At 41.2% G+C, this 21,025-nt stretch overlaps 1 protein-coding gene across 1 annotated transcript; it reads left to right on the forward strand.

Annotated features, from left to right (window-relative positions):
* Window positions 1-285: 285 nt before the first annotated feature.
* Window positions 286-19,078, forward strand: LOC145876171 (uncharacterized). Its single transcript, XM_082971955.1, has 4 exons — window positions 286-610; window positions 15,262-15,565; window positions 15,899-16,111; window positions 16,532-19,078. The coding sequence occupies exons 1-4, from the start codon at window positions 286-288 to the stop codon at window positions 17,172-17,174; spliced, it is 1,485 nt and encodes a 494-aa protein (XP_082828081.1). The 3' UTR covers window positions 17,175-19,078.
* Window positions 19,079-21,025: the final 1,947 nt, after the last annotated feature.

The raw sequence follows: 21,025 nt of genomic DNA on the forward strand, positions 1-21,025 counted from the left end.
TCAACCACTGCACCAGAGTCCCAACAGAAAGGAAGAAACAACCGGATAGAAAAGAGGATGCTGATACACCAAACGGGGGCGCGACAGGAGAAGAAGCAGCGGAAGAAATTGTGGCTCTAAAAGGAAGCCAGGAAGCTAACAGGCCAAGTGGAAGCCAAGAAACAACTGATACACCACCAACTGCTCTCAGAAGAAGTAAACGAAGAAACAGGGCGGGAGAAGAAACCTGCCAACCAACAATATTCAAACCTGTGGGACCAGAGACTCCAAGGGGGGGGAAACGATATGCCTGATACTCCTGGTGATATGCCTGCTGTGGCAGATATCTATGGCGAAAGCCCAATACAATGGGACCCAGAAGTACACCCCAGAGAATGGGAACAATTATTCCCTGGAATTAATGACTACCCAGATGGGGAGGGGAGGAGGGAGATCCACAAGCTAAAGAAGGAAATACCCCTACAGGAGCCACTGAAGAAGGAAATATCCCAACAGAAGCTACTGAAGGAGAGACGAGCCCAACAGGAGCTGCCGAAGGAGAAACTACTCAAACAGCAGGAGGAGAAACTTCCCAATGGAGAAAAGAGGGAGACGTTCCAAGGGCCGAAGGGCAAGGGACTTTTCCCACAATTGACTTCTCGACACTCACCCGGTCCCCTTGATGAACAATTGAATAGGAAAAAAAGAGAGGAACCTGCCGAACAACCGGGTAGGACAAACAAGGTTAGCATTCCAGTCCCACCTCAGATCATAACGGAAACAGGAGAACAAAGATCGGTCACGATATACAGGGTAAAACCCCTACCTGATGTCGCGTACTGTGGATGGACTCATCATCAGACGAAGGGAGAAGTGATTTGGGATCCGAAAGGATGTGACTTAACAATAACCAAAGGAGAAAATGAATGGGTGCTCAGCATAAATAACATTGAACCCGTTGAAGGAGAAGAATTTATAGTTGAACTGGCACGTACAGGACTGACTGAAGGGAGCAGTTCAACCACCATGAAAATCGAATTCACACCGGCACCCAATCTAGAGGTGCTTACAACGACTAGAACCACGACGACTGTGACAGCTGCTGTACACACCACAGTGGTCACCACCAGAGTACCAACTACTACTCTGGGTGAAAAATCCACTATACCTACAACAAAACCAAAAGCATCAGAAACAGCAGGGTTCTTTACTGACATTTGGAACTTGTTGACAAAACCCAACAGTCCACCTCAAGAGAACGACGCGGATGAAACAGCAAATATGTTAGAACCAGAACCGCTCAAGGACAAAACATTGGAAGAAGCGGTAAAGAATGATTGGTATAAATGGGCTAGGTATACGGAGGACAGACATTGAATGGACGATTGTATCTTGTGCAGCAAATCACCCTTGTCTGAAGTGTTAATAGTACCTGAACCTGCATCATTTGACAGTTGTGCTAATTGGAAAAATGCTAATTGTAAACCGGGAAAGTACCATATTCCTTTGTGACATTGAATGCAGAATGGCCTTGGGTAGTACTAGGGGTAAAACTATGTTAAATGAGACTGTACTGGCTAATAAGGAATGTGCTGCATACAACATTAAAACTGATTTAACTAGACCTCAGATAGAAAAAAGTACTGTGGTTAAGGGAAAATATGAATGTTTCTATAACTATGGTATTGGTGGGATTAACGTAGGAAACACAACTGTTAAATGTGACACTATCTGGGTGTTAGAGATTGCGGGGATTCGCAAATTTGATGAGAAAGGATTAACTACCAATAGGAGGGGTTCGTGTGGCCACATCACTCAGGTTGCACCGTCTCTTACTATGTTAAAAACCCAAGATAGAGGTATTGCTGATAGCTTTTGGATGTGTGGGAAAAACAAACTTCTGAATGTTCTTCCTGAAGAATGGACTGGATTATGTGCTTTAGTCAGAGCAGTCCAACAGGTTACCGTCATCAAAACACCACAGGAGGAGCATGTTAACACTAGAACTAGGAGGGAGTATGAATCAGATCCTAGAGTGTACCTTGATTCAATTGGACAACCCAGAGGTGTGCCCAACGAGTTTAAGGCCAGAGATGAGATTAAATCTGGATTTGAATCTATATTTTTGTGGGTAACACCCAATAAGAATTTAGAGTGGATTAATTATATATACTATAACCAACAAAGATGTATTAATTATACTGACTCTGCCTTGACAGCCTTAGGAGAACAGGTAAAGGCCACAAGCCAGATGACATGGCAGAATAGGGAAGCTCTCAACTGGCTTTTGGCAGAGAAAGGGGGGAGTTTGTGTAATGTATGGAGATGCTTGTTGTACTTTTATTCCCAACAACACTGCACCTAATGGAACATTTTCCCTAGCTATGAATAAACTTAAAGGGTTAAGAGCAGAAGTAAAGGTGAATGCGGGGTTTGATTCTCATGTCTGGGATTGGTTGGACCTGGCTTTGGGAAAATGGGGTGCTATGTTTACTAGGCTGGCCATTATGATGGGTGGAGGTCTAGTAGCATTGGGCATTGTATTTTGCTGTGTGGTGCCTTTGGTTAAATCACTTGTGGTCAAAACCACTGTTAAAAACAGATGGCAGTACATGGAGCAGACCCTAGACATAAGAGGGGGTCAAGAAAGAAGTTTAAGGAACATATACTGGATCCACCTCTCATAATCAATCCTGTCCCTGGTAACCCTGGACATTATACGGACAAGTATGGAAAACCTTGCAATGCTGTTGGAGGACCCCTTGATTGCCCTTTTGGTAATCCTAACTGTCGTCATGGGGTAATTCTTGGGGGAGGTTATGAGTGCCATGATTGGCGTCCTGGTGGGTTTCCTGTGTATGCCAAAGACCCTGATTCGGATGAGATAGTGCTTGTCCATGTACACAAAAAATGTCTGCAACCCAGGCGTTGCAAGTGGTGCTCCCAAGAGGACAATGATGGACATTACCATCATCCTGAACCCTTATTCTGTGCAATGTGTCAAAGAGAGGATTGCCCTATATGTGGAAATAAGGAATGTGCCCCTATGATGTAAATTCTGGTATGACTTTGAACAAACCTTAAGTGTATGTCGTATTTTATGTTTGTTTTATGGTTTTCATACATATATAAATGTATGCATTTTCTTTTAAATTTAAGCCAGTTTTGCCTTCCTAAAATGAGGATCATTTATTACACGCTAGGTAACAGAAGGTATTCCGGTTACAAGTGTCTACGGACCATGCCCTTAATCTTCTAGCAGTAATGAGTGATGTATGCTTAATTTCTGTTAGAAAGGGGTCCGCGAGGGAGAATCGTGTTAGAGTGTCTCAATTTGGAATGTTGTCTGTAACTTTTATTTTTGCTCACTCAGGCCTTGTTCAGATTCATAGTAAGAATATTAACTTTAATTAGGTCTATTATGTTTATTATTCTTTTAAATTCTTGTTATATTCTATACTCTACATAACTGAGATAACCTCAGACAAGGCTATGTACTACGTGCTCATGCTTCTTCATAGTATACTAATTTGTTATGTGTATCCTCATTTACTATTTTAAGCCTGACTGGATCTTTTACTCCTACCCATGTTATTGGATTGGAGATGTTTGGTCCAGTATATGATTATGTTTTATCTGTTCACATTTCGTTCAACACACTTACTATTCTATGTATCTATTATTTTGCTTCCATCCTTATTGTCTCTAGTTTAATCAGGTTTGATGTGGGACTAATTAGTCCCAGAGGAGGGATTTATGTGGGAGACTGCTGAGGGAAAGAAATATAAATACATTAGCTAGCGAAAGAGGAGACTGGCAGCTGACCCTGAGTGGAGATAACAGGTGGCCATACATCCCCAAGTAGGAACCACGCAACGGCCAGGCAAGCTGAATGTATGGCCATGACTAAATATATGCCAAGCGTAAGCATGCAAAGCATGCCTTATTTTCATATCCATATGAGGAGAATCTAGCCACCAAAATGTTAGAGCTAAAAGCAGATGAGGGCGTTATCCAGCCACTACTATGTTAGAGCTAAAAGCAGATGAGGGCGTTATCCATTGGGTTGAAAGAAAATGGTGGCAGAACGCATGGTTTTACTTCATTTACATAAAGGGTGGACCTATGTATTGTATGTGCATAAAAGCAGAGCCGGGGCCTAAGGAAGGGAGTCGTTGTTCCGCGGACCGGCTCGGCTTTACTACTCTGTATTAAAGTCTATATTAAATTTACAAGTTCTTGTAAGAAGTGTTATTCTTAAGACAATTTTCCACCACACTAGCAGGCTGGTTAAGTTAGCATTAGCCTAGCTAACTTCTCCGACCATGCGTTCACTGAGCTACTCTCCTGCTAAAGAAGAGGACATCACAGTAAAACAAGAAGTAGAGGGTGAGGCCGTTACTGTGAAAGAAGAAAAAGACGCGTTCAGAGTGAAAGAGGAGGAGGATGTTACAGTAAAAGAAGAGGAGGATGCAGTTTATGGAGTGGAAGAGGAAGAGGGGGAGATGACTGTTACATCGATAGAGGAGGAAACTGGACATCTGGGCCCGGTTTCCCAAACGCAACTTAAGGCATCCAATGGTTCTAACGGTGAACTTAGCCATAAGATGGTTTTGAGAAACCGTTCCCCGATTAACACTAGTAAGTACTGTCTTAACAGAGGCACAAACTCTGCAGTTGTTGAACTGATGTTTGGTGTTAAAGGGGAAATATAAAATTTCTACATCCATATTTGGACTTTTAAATTATTTATATATAGCCATTGATTCTTGAAGAATATAACACATGCCTCATGAGCTTAGTTTACCCCATCAGATCCCCAAATAAGCTTTTTTTTACTCCAACATCTAGAAACAATGTAAATCAACACTGTACAGCCTCAACATGGTTAAAACTGTAATGTTGATATCATGGATGGTCAGTCATTGCATCCATAGGTCTGTCTATGCATTTGAAAGTAGTTACATTTCTCCAAACCCATCATCTTATTACCAAAACAGTGTTTGAACCGCAGATTGGTTGAGTGATTGCTGTGTGAGTTTTTTTAAACAGCAACAAAATGGCTGCCTAGAGACTTGGTTTGGTAAACAGCTGAGGGATGGGGGAAGGAGAAATGTAATCACTCTCAAATTGAAAGAGAAAGCTATTGTAGCAACCTTCAGGCTATCCCCTGAATTCACTACACTATGAATACAAAGACTGGCTGTTCATGATGTCATAATGATAGTTTAACCAGGTTTCTAGGCTAAATAGTATATTCTAGAATTCATCCATGATGTCATAATGATAGTTTAACCAGGTTTCTAGGCTTTATAGTATATTCTAGAATTCATCCATGATGTCATAATGATAGTTTAACCAGGTTTCTAGACTATATAGTATATTCTAGAATTACCAGTGTAGATTTCCTGTGGGGGTCAAATTATTACAGCTGTTGATAAGTCATTGTATAATATTCAGACAATTTTTTCATGCCATTACATAAAAGGCGAAACATTCCTAGATTCAATAACATTCATGCATTGGTTTGAAACCTTTGTTTTAAACCCTTCTCAAAGTTGGTGCCTTGACGGATTTGTGAAAGACGGTTTGTCAAAAAACACTTATTTAAATGTTACCTTTATTTAACCTGTCTGGGCAACGTGGGACATTTGCGTCCCACCCTAGTCAACAGCCAGTGGAATCATGTCGCGCAAAATACAAATACCTCATAAATGCTATCACTTCAATTTCTCAAATATATGACTATTTTACACCATTTTATAGATACACCTCTCCTGAATCGAACCACGTTGTCCGATTTCAAAAAGGCTTTACAGCAAAAGCAAAACAGATTATGTTAGGAGAGTACCCTGCCAAAAATAATCACACTGCCATTTTCAAAGCAACTAGCATGCATCACAAATACCCCAAAACACAGCTAAATGCAGCGCTAACCTTTGACAATCTTCATCAGATGACACTCCTAGGACATCATGTTACACAATATATGCATTTTTTGTTCGATAAAGTTCATATTTATATATAAAAACAGCATTTTACATCGGCGCGTGACGTTCAGAAAATATTTTCCCTCAAATGCTTCCGGTGAATCAAATATAATATTGTCATTCAAAGAATTATAGATTAACATCTCGTGAATGCAACCGCATTGCCAGATTTAAAAATAACTTTACTGGGAAATCACACTTTGCAATAAACGAGGTGCTATGCTCAGAAAAATAGGCTAGGCGATACAGGTTAGCGCCATCTTGGACTCATCTAAAATCAAATATACTATTGTAAATATTCACTTACCTTTGATTATCTTCATCAGAAGGCACTTCCAGGAATCCCAGGTCCACAACAAATGTAGTTTTGTTCGAAAAAGTTGTTAATTTATGTCCCAATAGCTCCTTCTTGTTAGCGCGTTCCGAAGGCTACTCATAATTTACGAAGCGCGCGGGACTTGTCCTCACGAATGTGCAAAAAAAAATGTATTTACGTTCGTTCAAACATGTCAAACGTTGTATAACATAAATCTTTAGGGCCTTTTTCAATCAGAACTTCAAAAATATTCAAGGCGGACGATTGCATTGTCTTACTAAACGTTTCGGAGCGAGAGAGTACCCACGGGCACGCGCATCATAGTAGTAATGGCCCTCCCTCTATGACAAACTTTCCAGGCCTCTCGTTCGGTCAGTTTTTACGGGAGAAGACTCAAACCACTTTGTAAAGACTGTTGACATCTAGTGGAAGCCTTAGGAAGTGCTAAATGAATCCTAACTCACGGTGTGTTTCATAGGCAAAGGGTTGAAAGTGATTCCACAAATCAGATTTCCACTTCCTGTTAGGGTTTGTCTCAGGGTTTTGACTGCCATATGAGTTCTGTTATACTCACAGACACCATTCAAAAAGTTTTAGAAACTTCAGTGTTTTCTATCCAAATCTACTAATTATCTGCATATTCTTGTTTGTGGGTAAGAGTAGTAACCAGTTTAAATCGGGTACGTTTTTTATCCGGCCGTGAAAATACTGCCCCCTATCCCCAACAAGTTAACTGGGCAAGTCAGTTAAGAACAAATTCTTATTTCCAATGATGGCCTACCCCGGACAACGCTGGGCCAATTGTGCACCACCCTATGGGACTCCCAATCACGGCCGGTTGTGATACAGCCTGTAGTGACGCCTCAAGCACTGAGATGCAGTGTCTTAGACCGCTGTGCCACTCGGGAGCCCCAAAATCATGTTCTAGTGCTGTCCCCAACTAAAATACATCTTGGTCAACCAAGAGTCATCTGTTCTTTCTACAAATCGCCCCATGTGTTTTTATAAAATCAACTATATGTACGTAACTTGTCTGATGCTGTAAGCATGCTGTTTGATTAAATAATTACAGATACACAAGTTACTCGAGGGAGCCAGTCACCAATTTAACCAAGAAAAACTCTTCCCTCCTCCTCCCCCCGCTGCTGCTGGACTTCGTAAATTCTGCCGTTTTGCTCCTGAAGTTTTTTTCAGTAATTGACTACACCAGAGGTCGTAAAACTTTTCCATTTAGAGTGACAATGTATCTTACCATTTCTACCGATCTGCGTGCCAGTTATGATTTTCATATGCATATTTTACTGGAACAGTTTAATTTAATTCATAATAGTATCTCAAAATCATTGTCTGTGATTAATCTACATTCTATCTAAATCTAAATGAAAATTATACAAATCTAAAAGTAACTTTTATTGCCATTGCCAACTATGTAAAAATAAACTTGAAACATTGTATCAACTATCAATTGGGTCCCCCGAAACTTGTGATAGCAAGCTTGCAACATTGTATAAAATATTCTCGGCCCTCAGTTTCCCGGCGCCAGTGAGTTCAGGACAGACACAGCTGTCGGCTATTTGTGCAAAGGAAAAGAAGTAATCAGGTATTTTATGACATTTCCACTGGATCAGAGCATAACATTTTTCCCTTTCATGCCGAGTGGAAATATTTTACGAAAATACTTAGAGGAACTATTGTCGTACGCAATTGATTTTGATTAGACTTTGTTTACTTGCTGTTTGAGGTGAAGGAAAAATTACTTTGAGAAGCTCCACAACTCATTAGTGGTGGTGCATTAAGACAATCAGAAATACTATCAGACATCCCCAAATGGGCACATTTATAGGCCTACATTTGCGTACAGGCCAGGTAGACTAGTCCTACTTCTATATGCGTAATTAGGTGTGCGTCCTTACTCAACATTGACAGGGGTGTTTCAAGCAAAGACAATTAATAAATTGCGAGGTCGGATCTGGGTGGTCTGCCAGGGGCCGTTTCATTTAGTGTCCGTTTGGGTCGGCATGGGAATTGATTGTCTATAGTATGTTGTACCGAAGTTGACCGAATGAAAGGGAACAGTAGTTATAGTCATAACGTTACGCTTGTCATATGATGAACTTCAACTTAAATACTGGATCTTGCTGTCGGACAGTTTTTTTTTAATTCTGAAATGCACTCGAATTACGTATCATTTAGTGGCTCCTTATGTTATGCTGGGAAAACAGTTTTCGTGGGCACAGAAATACTGAATAATTTCAGAGTTTGCTAAATCCAATGGTTTTTAACTGAGATTCATCTTGTAATCCAATGGCGTGTTGTAAATGTTATGTTTTTTTCGTCTTTTTTAAAATATATTGCAATATATTTCAATCTTTTTTTTCCATTTTTAAATTAAATACACCTTCCGGCAACCCGCCTCACCCATTATAATACGGATCTGCTATTTTTTAGGCCTTATAGCTAGAACCTCCATCAGCATCTAACCAGCTAATTAGCTGGCAGCTATTTAGTCATTGTTAACCACTGCTAGATGTCTTTACCTTTTTAGCTCAGATACCAGCCGCTTTTAGCCTGGATAATACCTACCAGTCTGCACAGCGCGATATCAACCCTGAGCATATCGAACTGTTTTTCTCCACTACATCACCGTATTCCTGCCGTAAGCTCTGGACCATTACACCGGATAATCGCAGCTAGCTAGCTGCTACCGAGTGACCTAGCCTCAAGCTAGCCTTGAGCCAGGCCCATCTCCCGGCCTGCTCAGTGGACCCTAGGATCACTCAGCTACACAGCTGACGCCTCCCGGACTCTTCACTAAGACGACTAGAAGCCACTACATCACCGGATTCCTGCTGTAAGCTCTGGACCTTTGCACCGGAGTGGCTATAGTGGCTAACGCCCTTGTCCCGAAGCTAGCACCAGTTAGCCTCGAGCCAGGCGCATCTCCCGGCTAGCGTAGTAATGACTACCTAACGGCTTCCCTGGTTCATATATTCCTGTTCACTGGACCCTATGATCACTTGGCTACATAGCTGATGCCTGCTGGACTGTTCATTAATCACGGTACTCTGTTTTGTTTATCTGTTGGCCCCAGCCTCGAACTCAGGCCCTGTGTGTAGTTAACTGACCCTCTGCCCATTCATCACCACTTTACCTGTTGTTGTTGTCTTACCCGTTGTTGTCTTAGCTAGCTCTCCCAATCAACACCTGTGATTGCTTTTTGCCTCGCTTTATGTCTCTCTAATGTCAATATGCCTTGTATACTGTTGTTTAGGGTAGTTATCATTGTTTTATTTTACTGCGGAGCCCCTCGTCCCACTGAACATGCCTCAGAGAACTCTTTTGTCCCACCTCCCACACATGCGGTGACCTCACCTAGCATAACTGGTGCCTCCAGAGATGCAACCTCTCTTATCGTCACTCAACGCCTAGGTTTACCTCCACTGTACCCGCACCCTACCATACCCCTGTCTGTACATTAGGCCTTGAATCTATACTACCCAGCATTCTGCTCCTTTTATTTTCTGTTCACAACGCACTAGATGAGCAGTTCTGATAGCCTTTAGCCGTACCCTCATCCTACTCCTCTGTTCCTCGGGTGATGTAGAGGTTAACCCAGGCCCTGTGTGTCCCCAGGCGCTCTCATTTGTTGACTTCTGTAACCGTAAAAGCCTTGGTTTCATGCATGTTAACATCAGAAGCCTCCTCCCTAAGTTTGTTTGACTCACTGCTTTAGCACACTCCGCCAACCTTGATGTCCTTGCCGTGTCTGAATCCTGCCTTTGGAAGGCCACCAAAATTCTGAAATTTCCATCCCCAACTACAACATTTTCCGTCAAGATAGAACTGCCAAAGGGGGAGGAGTTGCAATCTACTGCAGAGATGGCTTGCAAAGTTCTGTCATACTTTCCAGGTCTATGCCCAAACAGTTCGAGCTTCTAATTTTAAAAATGAATCTCTCCAGAAACAAGTCTCTCACTGTTGCCAGCTGTTATAGACCCACCTCAGCTCCCAGCTGTGCCCTGGACACCATATGTGAATCGATTGCCCCCCATCTATCTTCAGAGTTTGTTCTGTTAGGTGACCTAAACTGGGATATGCTTAACACCCCGGCCGTCCTACAATCCAAGCTAGATGGGCACCCTCATAGATATTATCCTGACCAACTTGCCCTCCAAATACACCTCTGCTGTTTTCAATCAGGATCTCAGCGATCACTGCCTCATTGCCTGCATCTGTTATGTGTTCGTGGTCAAACGACCACCCCTCATCACTGTTAAACACTCCTGCGAGCAGGCCTTTCTAATCGACCTTGCCCGGGTATCCTGGAAGGACATTGACCTCATCCCATCAGTATAGGATGCCTGGTTGTTCTTTAAAAGAAATTTCCTAAATAAGGATTTTCTTAAATTAGCATGCCCCTTTAAAAAATGTATAACTAAGAACAGATATAGCCCTTGGTTCACTCCAGACCTGACTGCCCTCGACCATTACAAAAACATCCTCTGGCGTAATGCACTAGCATCGAATAGTCTCCGCGATATGCAACTTTTCAGAGAAGTCCGGAACCAATACACACAGTCAGTTAGGAAAGCAAAGGCTTTTTCAAACAGAAATGTGCATCCCGTAGCTCTAACTCCAAAAAATTTTGGGACACTGTAAAGTCCATGGAGACTAAGAGCACCTCCTCCCAGCTGCCAATCTGCACTGAGGCTAGGAAACACTGTCACCACCGATAAATCCACAATAATGGAGAATTTCAATAAGCTTTTCTCTACGGCTGGAGATGCTTTCCTCCTGGCTACCCCAACCCCGGTCAACAGCTCCGCACCCCCCGAAGCTACTTGCCCAAGCCTCCCCAGCTTCTCCTTCATCAAAATCCAGATAGGTGATGTTCTGAAAGAGCTGTAAAACCTGGACCCGTACAAATCAGCTGGGCTAGACAAGCTGGACCCTCTTTCTAAAATTATCTGCCGCCATTGTTGCAACCCCTATTACTAGACTGTTCAACCTTTCTTTCGTATAGTTCGAGATTCCTAAAAATCAGAAAGCTTCCGTGGTCAACCCCCTCTTCAAAGGGGGTGACACTCTAGACCCAAACTGTTACAGACCTATATCCATCCTGTCCTGCCTTTCTAAAGTCTTCGAAAGCCAAGTTAATAAACAGATCACTGATTATTTCGAATCCCACCGTACCTTCTCCGCTGTGCAATCCGGTTTCCGAACTGATCATTGTTGCACCTCATCCACGCTCAAGGTACTAAACGATATCATAACCGCAATCGTTAAAAGACAGTACTGTGCAGCCGTCTTCATTGACCTGGCCTGTTGTCCGAACCTCTGGCAGTCTCTATGGGGGTACCACAGGATTCAAATCTCGGGCCGACTCTTTTCTCTGCATATATCAGCGATGTCGCTCTTGCTGCGGGTGATTCCTTGATTCACCTCTCCGCAGACGACACCATTCTGTATACATCTGGCCCTTCTTTGGAGACTGTGTTAACCTCTTGCTTCGAGATAGGATCCCGTTAACGGGATTGTTTGACAAAATAGCATGGCATGAAATTTTAAAACAACAAAATTCTAATAATTTCAATTTTTTAAAACATACAACTATTTTACACCATTTTAAAGATACACTTCTCGTTAATGCAACCACATTGTTCGATTTCAAAAAGGCTTTACAGCGAAAGCAATACATTACATTATGATAGGACACCACCAAAACAAGAAAAGCCACACAGCCATTTTCCTAGCAAGGAGATGCGTCACAAAAACCCGAAATACAGCTAAAATTAAGCACTAACCTTTGACGATCTTCATCAGATGACACTCATAGGACATCATGTTACAAAATACATGTATGTTTTGTTCGATCAAGTTCAGATTTATATCCAAAAACAGCATTTTACATTGGCCCGTGATGTTCAGAAAATGTTCACACACAATGTGCACACATATTACAGAAATACTCGTCATAAACGTTGACAAATTACATAACAATTATTTAAAGAATTATAGATATACTACTTTTAATGCAACCGCTGTGTCAGATTTCAAAACAACTTTACGGGGAAAGCACATTGTTCAATATTCTGAGTACAGAGCTCAGCCATCAAAGCCAGCTATACAGTTACCCGCCAAGTCATGGCGTCTGCAAAACTTCAAAATAGTGTTATAAATCTTTCCTTACCTTTGCTGATCTTCGGCAGAATGCACTCGAAGGATTCCCACTTCCACAAGAAATGTTCATTTGTTCGATAAAGTCCATAATTTATGTCCAAATACCTCCGTTTTGTTGGCGCGTCCAGAACACTATTCCAAAGGCACGAGACGGGGGCGCAAATAAATAGACGAAAAGCTCAAAAGTTCCATTACAGTTTGTAGAAACATGTCAAACGATGTTTACAATCAATCTTTGGGGTATTTTTAAGGTAAAAATGCGATAATTTTCCAACCGGACAATAGCGTATTCATTCCAGAAGGAAAAGAAGGAAAGGCGCGCATCACCAAGTCCCATGTCCTCAGACAGGCCACTCATTGACTGAGCTCCTGTTTTCTGCCTAGTAACAGGAGAAGGATGAAACCCCTCTGCAGGCCCCCCTGTGGCTCAGTTGGTAGAGCATGGTGTTTGCAATGCCAGCATGGTGTGTTATACATACTGGCCTTCCCCGTGGCTCAGTTGGTAGAGCATGGTGTTTGCAATGCCAGCATGGTGTGTGCAACGCCAGGGTTGTGGGTTCGATTCCCACGGGGGGCCAGTACAAAACAAATGTATGTATTCACTACTGTAAGTCGCTCTGGATAAGAGCGTCTGCTAAATGACTAAAATGTAAATGTAAATTTAAACCAGTTTCTAAAGACTGTTGACAGCCAATGGAAGCCTTAGGAAGTGCAACATGACCCCTTAGACACTGTAGTTTTGATAGGAATTCAAAAGAAAAACTACAATTCTCAGATTTCCCACCTCCTGTTTGAATTTTTCTCAGGATTTAGTAGATACAGTATGTAGATACAGTACGAGTTCTGTTATACTCACAGACATCATTCAAACAGTTTTAGAAACTTCAGAGTGTTTTCTATCCAAATCTACTAATAGTATGCATATCCTACCTTCTGAGTCTGAGTAGGAGGCAGTTTAATTTGGGTACGTTTTTCATCCGAACGTGAAAATACTGCCCCCTATCCCTAAGAGGTTTTAACAAACCTCCAAACGAGCTTCAATGCAATACAGCACTCTTTCGGTGGCCTCCAACTGCTATTAAATGCTAGTAAAACAAAATGCATGCTCTTCAACTGATCGCTGCCCGTACCAACCCGCCCGACTAGCATCACTACTCTGGACGGTTCTGACCTAGAATATGTGGACAACTACAAATACCTAGGTGTCTGGTTAGACTGTAAACTCTCCTTCCAGACTCATATTAAGCATCTCCAATCCAAAATTAAATCTAGAATCGGCTTCCTATTTCACAACAAACCCTCCTTCACTCACACTGCCAAACATACCCTCGTAAAACTGACTATCCTACCCATCCTTGACTTCGGTGATGTCAGTTTCAAAATAGCCTCCAACACTCCAATCAGCAAACTGGATGCAGTCTATCACAGTGCCAACCGTTTTGTCACCAAAGCCCCATATAGCACCCACCACTGCGACCTGTATGCTCTCGTCGGCTGGCCCTCGCTACATATTCGTCGCCAAACCCACTGGCTCCAGGTCATCTACAAGTCTTTGCTAAGGTCGCCTTAACTCAGCTCACTGGTCACCATAGCAACACCCATCCATAGCACGCACTCCAGGAGGTATATCTCACTGGTCATCCCCAAAGCCAACACCTATTTTGGCTGACTTTCCTTCCAGTTCTCTGCTGCCAATCACTGGAACGAATTGCAAAAATTGCTGACTTTGGAGACATATCTCCCTCACTAACTTTAAGCATCAGCTATCTGAGCAGCTTACCGATCGCTGCAGCTGTACACAGCCCATCTGTAAATAGCCCATCCAACTGCCTACCTCATCCCCATGTTTTTATATACTTCTTTTGCTCTTTTCCACCCCAGTATCTCTACTTGCACATCATCATCTGCACATCCATCACTCCAGTGTTAATTTGCTACATTGTAATTACTCTGCTACTATGGCCTATTTATTGCCTTACCTCCTTACTCCATTTGCACACACTGTATATAGATTTTTCTGTTGTGTTATTGACTGTACATTTGTTTATCCCACGTGTAACTCTGTGTTTGTGTCGAACTGCTTTGCTTTATCTTGGCCAGGTCACAGTTGTAAATGAGAACTTGTTCTCAACTGGCCTACCTGGTTAAGTAAATAACTAAAATCTTAACTTTATTGACAACACCCAAATGGATACTGTCATTAACGCGGTTCTTCAATAATTACACATAATTCTTAATGCTTTAGCAAACATATTAAACAGGACATTCAAATATCCTTACAATTTTAATCCAAGGTAGTGTGAAATGAACTCATCATCAACCTGGAAATGGAGGTTACTCCCCTGAGTTTCCCCCATTCACATTCAGAATACATTGTGAAAAACTAAAATCTTTGCTCACCATTTTTGCTCCAGGCAGATATAGTACATCCATAACTATCGCTTTCCTCATTAGCAGGGAGGAGTTTCTGCAATCAAATTGCCCTCGTGCTGCAATTTTAGCAAATACAGAAAGGGGCCTATATTGGAGACCAAAAGTTGTCTGGCACACTGCTTAGAGTTTCAACAACATTAATATCTTATTTCTAGCCTACAATCATCGATGTTACTACTAATGTGAAAACAAGACAAAATATGACTGTTCTTGCTCATTTTAAGGCAAATGTCAAATTTTTACATTCATTACAGATGTCAGTTGTTGTACAACATCATGGCTACGCTGTTGGCATCACCTTTTACAGTGGATTACCGCTGTTGTGGGCCTTTAACCATCTGTATGACTTTGTTGTTCACACAGGAGTGAGACGGACCTACCGTGGGTCCTCTGGGGAGCCTCAACAACATCATGATGCTGACAAGGCAGAGAAGAGTCTCTCCACATTAGAACACCTCAAGAAACACCCACAGAGATCCACAGGGAAGAGAACTCACTGCTGCTCTGACTGTGGGAAGAGGTTTGTTTCTCCAGGACATTTAAAATCACACGAGAGAATACACACGGGGGAGAAACCTTATAACTGTGCTCAATGTGGGAAGAGATGCACCCAGTCAACAGACCTTAAAAAACATGAGAGAATACATACAGGAGAGAAACCTTATAGGTGTGATCATTGTGGGAAGAGTTTTGTTCATTCTGGGAAGCTGACTGTACACAGGAGAATACACACAGAGAAGCCTTATACCTGTGATCAGTGTGGGAAGACATTTGTTCAATCTCACCAGCTGACATTACACCAGAGAATACACACAGGAGAGAAACCCTATTGCTGTGATCAATGTGGGAAGAGTTTTACAAGATCTTGCGAACTGACATTACACCAGAGAATACACACAGGAGAGAAATCGTATAGCTGTGATCAATGTGGGAAGAGTTTTGCTGCATCTAGCAATCTGACTGTACACCAGAGAACACACACAGGAGAGAAACCTTATAGCTGTGGTCAATGTGGGAAGACATTTGTTCAATCTCACCAGCTGACATTACACCAGAGAACACACACAGGAGAGAAACCTTTTAGCTGTGATCAATGTGGGAAACGTTTTGCTTCATCTAGCAATCTGACTCTACACCAGAGAATACACACAGGAGAGAAACCCTATTGCTGTGATCAATGTGGGAAGAGTTTTACAAGATCTAGCAAACTGACATTACACCAGAGAATACACACAGGAGAGAAACCTTTTAGCTGTGATCAATGTGGGAAGAGTTTTGCTGCATCTAGCAATCTGACTCTTCACCAGAGAATACACACAGGAGAGAAATCTTATAGCTGTGATCAATGTGGGAAGAGTTTTGGTCGATTTGGGCAGCTGACTGTACACCAGCGAACACACACAGGAGAGAAACCTTATAGCTGTGATCAATGTGGGAAGACATTTGTTCAATCTCGCCAGCTGACATTACACAAGAGAACACACACAGGAGAGAAACCTTTTATCTGTGATCAATGTGGGAAGAGTTTTGCTGCATCTAACAATCTGACTCTACACCAGAGAATACACACAGGAGAGAAACCCTATAGCTGTGATCAATGTGGGAAGAGTTTTGGTCAATTTGGGCAGCTGACTCTACACCAGGGAATACACACAGGAGAGAAACCTTATAGCTGTGATCAATGTGGGAAGAGTTTTACAGAATCTGGCAATCTGACTCAACACCAGAGAATACACACAGGAGAGAAACCCTATAGCTGTGATCAATGTGGGAAGAGTTTTGGTCAATTTGGGCAGCTGACTGTACACCAGAGAATACACACAGGAGAGAAGCCTTATAGCTGTGATCAATGTGGGAAGAGTTTTGCTGCATCTAGCAATCTGACTCAACACCAGAGAATACACACAGGAGAGAAACCCTATTGCTGTGATCAATGTGGGAAGAGTTTTATAAGATCTAGCAAACTGACATTACACCAGAGAATACACACAGGGGAGAAGCCTTATACATGTGATCAGTGTGGGAAGAGTTTTGCTGCATCTAGCAATCTGACTCTACACCAGAGAATACACACAGGAGAGAAACCTTATAGCTGTGATCAATGTGGGAAGAGTTTTGTTCATTCTGGGAATCTGACTGTACACCAGAGAATACACACAGGAGAGAATTCTTATAGCTGTGATCAATGTGGGAAGAGTTTTGTTCATTCTGGGAATCTGACTGTACACAAGAGAACACATAGAGGAGAGAAACCTCTTAGCTCTGCCCAGAGATAATCTAATAAAAGATCTCTGATCAAATATCAGAAAATACATGGAGTTGTTTCATGATATCAATAAATAAACTTCACAATGTAGAATGTTAACACATTGTAGTAGGACAATGTAGACACCTAAACGTTTGCCCCTTCAACAATTGATTTCAACATGATATGGATATTAGCCTTGGGGAAAATCCAGGCTCTGAAAGGGTTGTTACACTTACCACGTTGGTGACCCACTTGAATCAAAATGCAACACTTCAAAATGTAGATAGCTGTTTTCTACAAATTGTCCTCTAACCAGGGATGTACACATTATTCCCAGATTCCGTGTGATTTTTGAGCTGTTAGTTTAACAGGAGGTGCAACTTCATCTCCCTCCTGTCACACAAATGATTTTAGCATGATATCGATGAATAAGTGTTGTGTTCCTTTGTTTAGCGACCCCTACATTTAAATGCGTCACTCCAAAATGTAGCTGACTGTCTTCTGCAGGTTGTCCTCTAATCAGTGAGGTAAAATATATCTCCCATTTCCATGTGTTTTTTTAGTTGTGTTAGTTTCAACAGCACGTACAACCTAATCGATATCAGTGATTTATTGCTACTTGTCAAAACAACAGTGTTTCTGGTGCTTGTACAGTTTATAAGGTGCTTGTTTAAAAAATACAAGTAATATGATTATTGTGGCAGATGTTTGTGTATATAGCACATGTTATGTTTAGGTTTTCAATTTATCACAAACTGTTTCTGCATATTGGTTATTGATTTAGACAGCCCACCAGACATTATTTCCTAAAGGACTTAATGATGAAATGCCTATGTATTTTATGTTGTGATTCTGAACTTGAATTGTTTTCCTATTTAAGATAATTCTGATGCTTTTCGTACGATATACCCAATGAAAACTTGTCCTCATTGTGGTTTTATTTAATGCGTCTTATTTATACACTGTAGTGTTTGTGAAATGCTTGTTATGTTTGGTAGCACTTATTTATTTGTCCTTTGCCTCCAACCCCTTTCCATGCATGGAAAATATCCCACCCAGCAAAATGTAATTGAAAAGATGTTGAAAATAAGACTATGCCCAACATCCAATACACATTCAGTTTTAGTTGAAAGTGAAAGTTGAGAAGATGTAGTTTTTTTCATTGACTTGAAAACAACTTAAATTCAACGTCCTTGCAGCCTATACACATTGACTCAGTATAATAAATTGGTCTATAATCAATTGTATTAACAATCCTACATCACTCCAGCATTTATTGACAACATTCAAATTCTAATTGTCTTTATTCCACTACTGAAGAAGCATGACTCAAATCACCTCATATTTCAAACATTCAGCCTGACAAAAGATAAGTGTTTTATTATTCCATGCCTCACCATTAAGTTAATTATTGCCAATACATATTAACAAAGGGGTGTACATTTGGTTTGATATTTCATATTTACAATTAATGTAACATTTAGTAATCAATGATTTATGCAACCAACTGACAATTTTTGGGTACAATTATATTGACGTAATATCAGGGATAATTTTATAATGTAATTTTATAATATCAGGGATCATTCTCAGATGTGCCAACCCAAATGTACTAGAGCATGACATTGGGGACTGGGCCCCGATCCAACAACATGCCTATCTAGTGAACCCTGAAAAGAGAGAGAAGCTCCGCAGTGAGGTGTGGAAAGTTACTATGGATATTGCAGGAGTTTCCTCTTGAAATCAGACATGTCTGTGGTGAGGACAACTTGGTTGCTGATTGTCTCAAGGGTGGGCAGTCAAAAATGTTTTGTGTTTAGCCATTGCGTTGCCATGGATCCCAATTTATTTTGACTGCACGTTTTTCCGTATTGGAGATGAGTTTTGTTTGGGCTCGTTCCAAGGAAGACGAGAGTTCTAGAAGCTAGTGAGTTTTAGGAAGACGAGAGTTCTAGAAGCTAGTGGGTTTTAGGAAGACGAGAGTTCTAGAAGCTAGTGGGTTTTAGGAAGACGAGAGTTCTAGAAGCTAGTGGGTTTTAGGAAGACGAGAGTTCTAGAAGCTAGTGAGTTTTAGGAAGACGAGAGTTCTAGAAGCTAGTGAGTTTTAGGAAGACGAGAGTTCTAGAAGCTAGTGAGTTTTAGGAAGACGAGAGTTCTAGAAGCTAGTGGGATTTAGGAAGACGAGAGTTCTAGAAGCTAGTGAGTTTTAGGAAGACGAGAGTTCTAGAAGCTAGAATTTTAGGATTCTATAGAAAGAAAAAGGATTAAAAAAATTATACGTGTAATAAATAATTATTATTTTGTTTTCTTGTTTTTATTTGTTGATTGTATATTATTATTTAGAAATACGTGTTTTTTCTTGTTGACAGCCAGTAGACACCATGTTTATATTGTAGAAGGTGAAGCTTTGTAGATGATTAAGTGAAATGGAAGTTGTAGAGATACTCTGAATGATCGGCTATGAAAAGCCAACTGACATTTACTCCTGAGGTGCTGACCTGTTGCACCCTCGACAACCACTGTGATTATTATAATTTGACCCTGCTGGTCATCTATGAACATTTGAACATCTTGGCCATGTTGTGTTCTAATCTCCACCCGGCACAGCCAGAAGAGGACTCCACCCCTCATAGCCTGGTTCCTCTCTAGGTTTCTTCCTAGTTTCTGGTCTTTCTAGGGAGTTTTTCCTAGACACCGTGCTTCTACACCTGCATTGCTTGCTGTTTGGGGTTTTAGGCTGGGTTTCTGTACAGCACTTTGAGATATCAGCTGATGTAAGAAGGGCTTTATAAATACATTTGATTTGATTGATTGATTGATTGATTGTACAACTGAATGCATTCAACTGAAATGTGTCTTGGGTACATATTGGTGTCGCCTGGTTAGTCAGTATGTGTTACACCTGTGCTGGCTTGTCCATCTCGTTAGTGGGAAGGTGTTTCACCTGAGCTGGTCCAGGTTCTATTTAAGAGTGTCTGGCCCAGTGCTCCAGTTGTCTTGATACATGTGGAGAGTCAACACCTTTAGTTGCTCCACCTTTTTGGTTTGCTTCCTTTCTTAAAAGTTTGGTGTGGGTTTTTCTTTTGTTTTCCTCTTCTTGGGCAGATTTAGTGGGTCTCATGGTGGGTGTCTTTTAGGTCCCAGTTGTTGTTACTAGTCAACTTCCAGTGGACACCCCCATAGTGTCTTTCAGAGCCCCTCCTAAAACCCCACCTGTTTAGTTGTGGTTGTTGTCAGTGACTCTTTGTTAGTTCCTCTTCTATTTAAGGGACATTTCTGGTTTCCTGCTGGGGAACGTAACAACAAACAAACTTCTATTTTGGGTTGGATGTTGCATCATATTGTTAATATTTTAATCAAATGGCATTTCCTTAGAATGTTCATTAGTCTTCCATTTAATCTTGTTTTTTATCCTTAAGTTTGTTATGTAGTAAATGTGAGTTTTTATTCATTTTTTTCTTTCCGTGAAGCCATGTCTGAAATTTGCTATATAAATAAAGCTTGATTTGAATATATTGCGAAACGAATCAACCCAATGACCGACCAATCAACAGACTCTTGCAAAAGCAACACATATTTTGGGCAGCAGGTAGCCTAGTGGTTAGAGCGTAGGGCCAGTAACTGAAAATTTGCTTGATTGAATCCCCAAGCTGACAAGGTAAAAATCTGTTGTTATGCCCCTGAACAAGGCAGTTAACTCACTGTTCCCCGGTAGGCCGTCATTGTAAATAAGAATTTGTTCTTGCCTAGTTACATACATGTAATTTTTTTAAACAAAAAATATATATCTTAGTATGAAAAACAGTATAAATGATGTATATCAAAAATAGTGTTGAAATCAACAAAGGATTCAACTATTAAACATTGAAACAAACAAAT

Source organism: Salmo salar, unplaced genomic scaffold (assembly GCF_965601325.2).
Source record: "Salmo salar unplaced genomic scaffold, fSalSal1 ptg000468l, whole genome shotgun sequence".
NCBI lineage: Eukaryota > Metazoa > Chordata > Actinopteri > Salmoniformes > Salmonidae > Salmo > Salmo salar.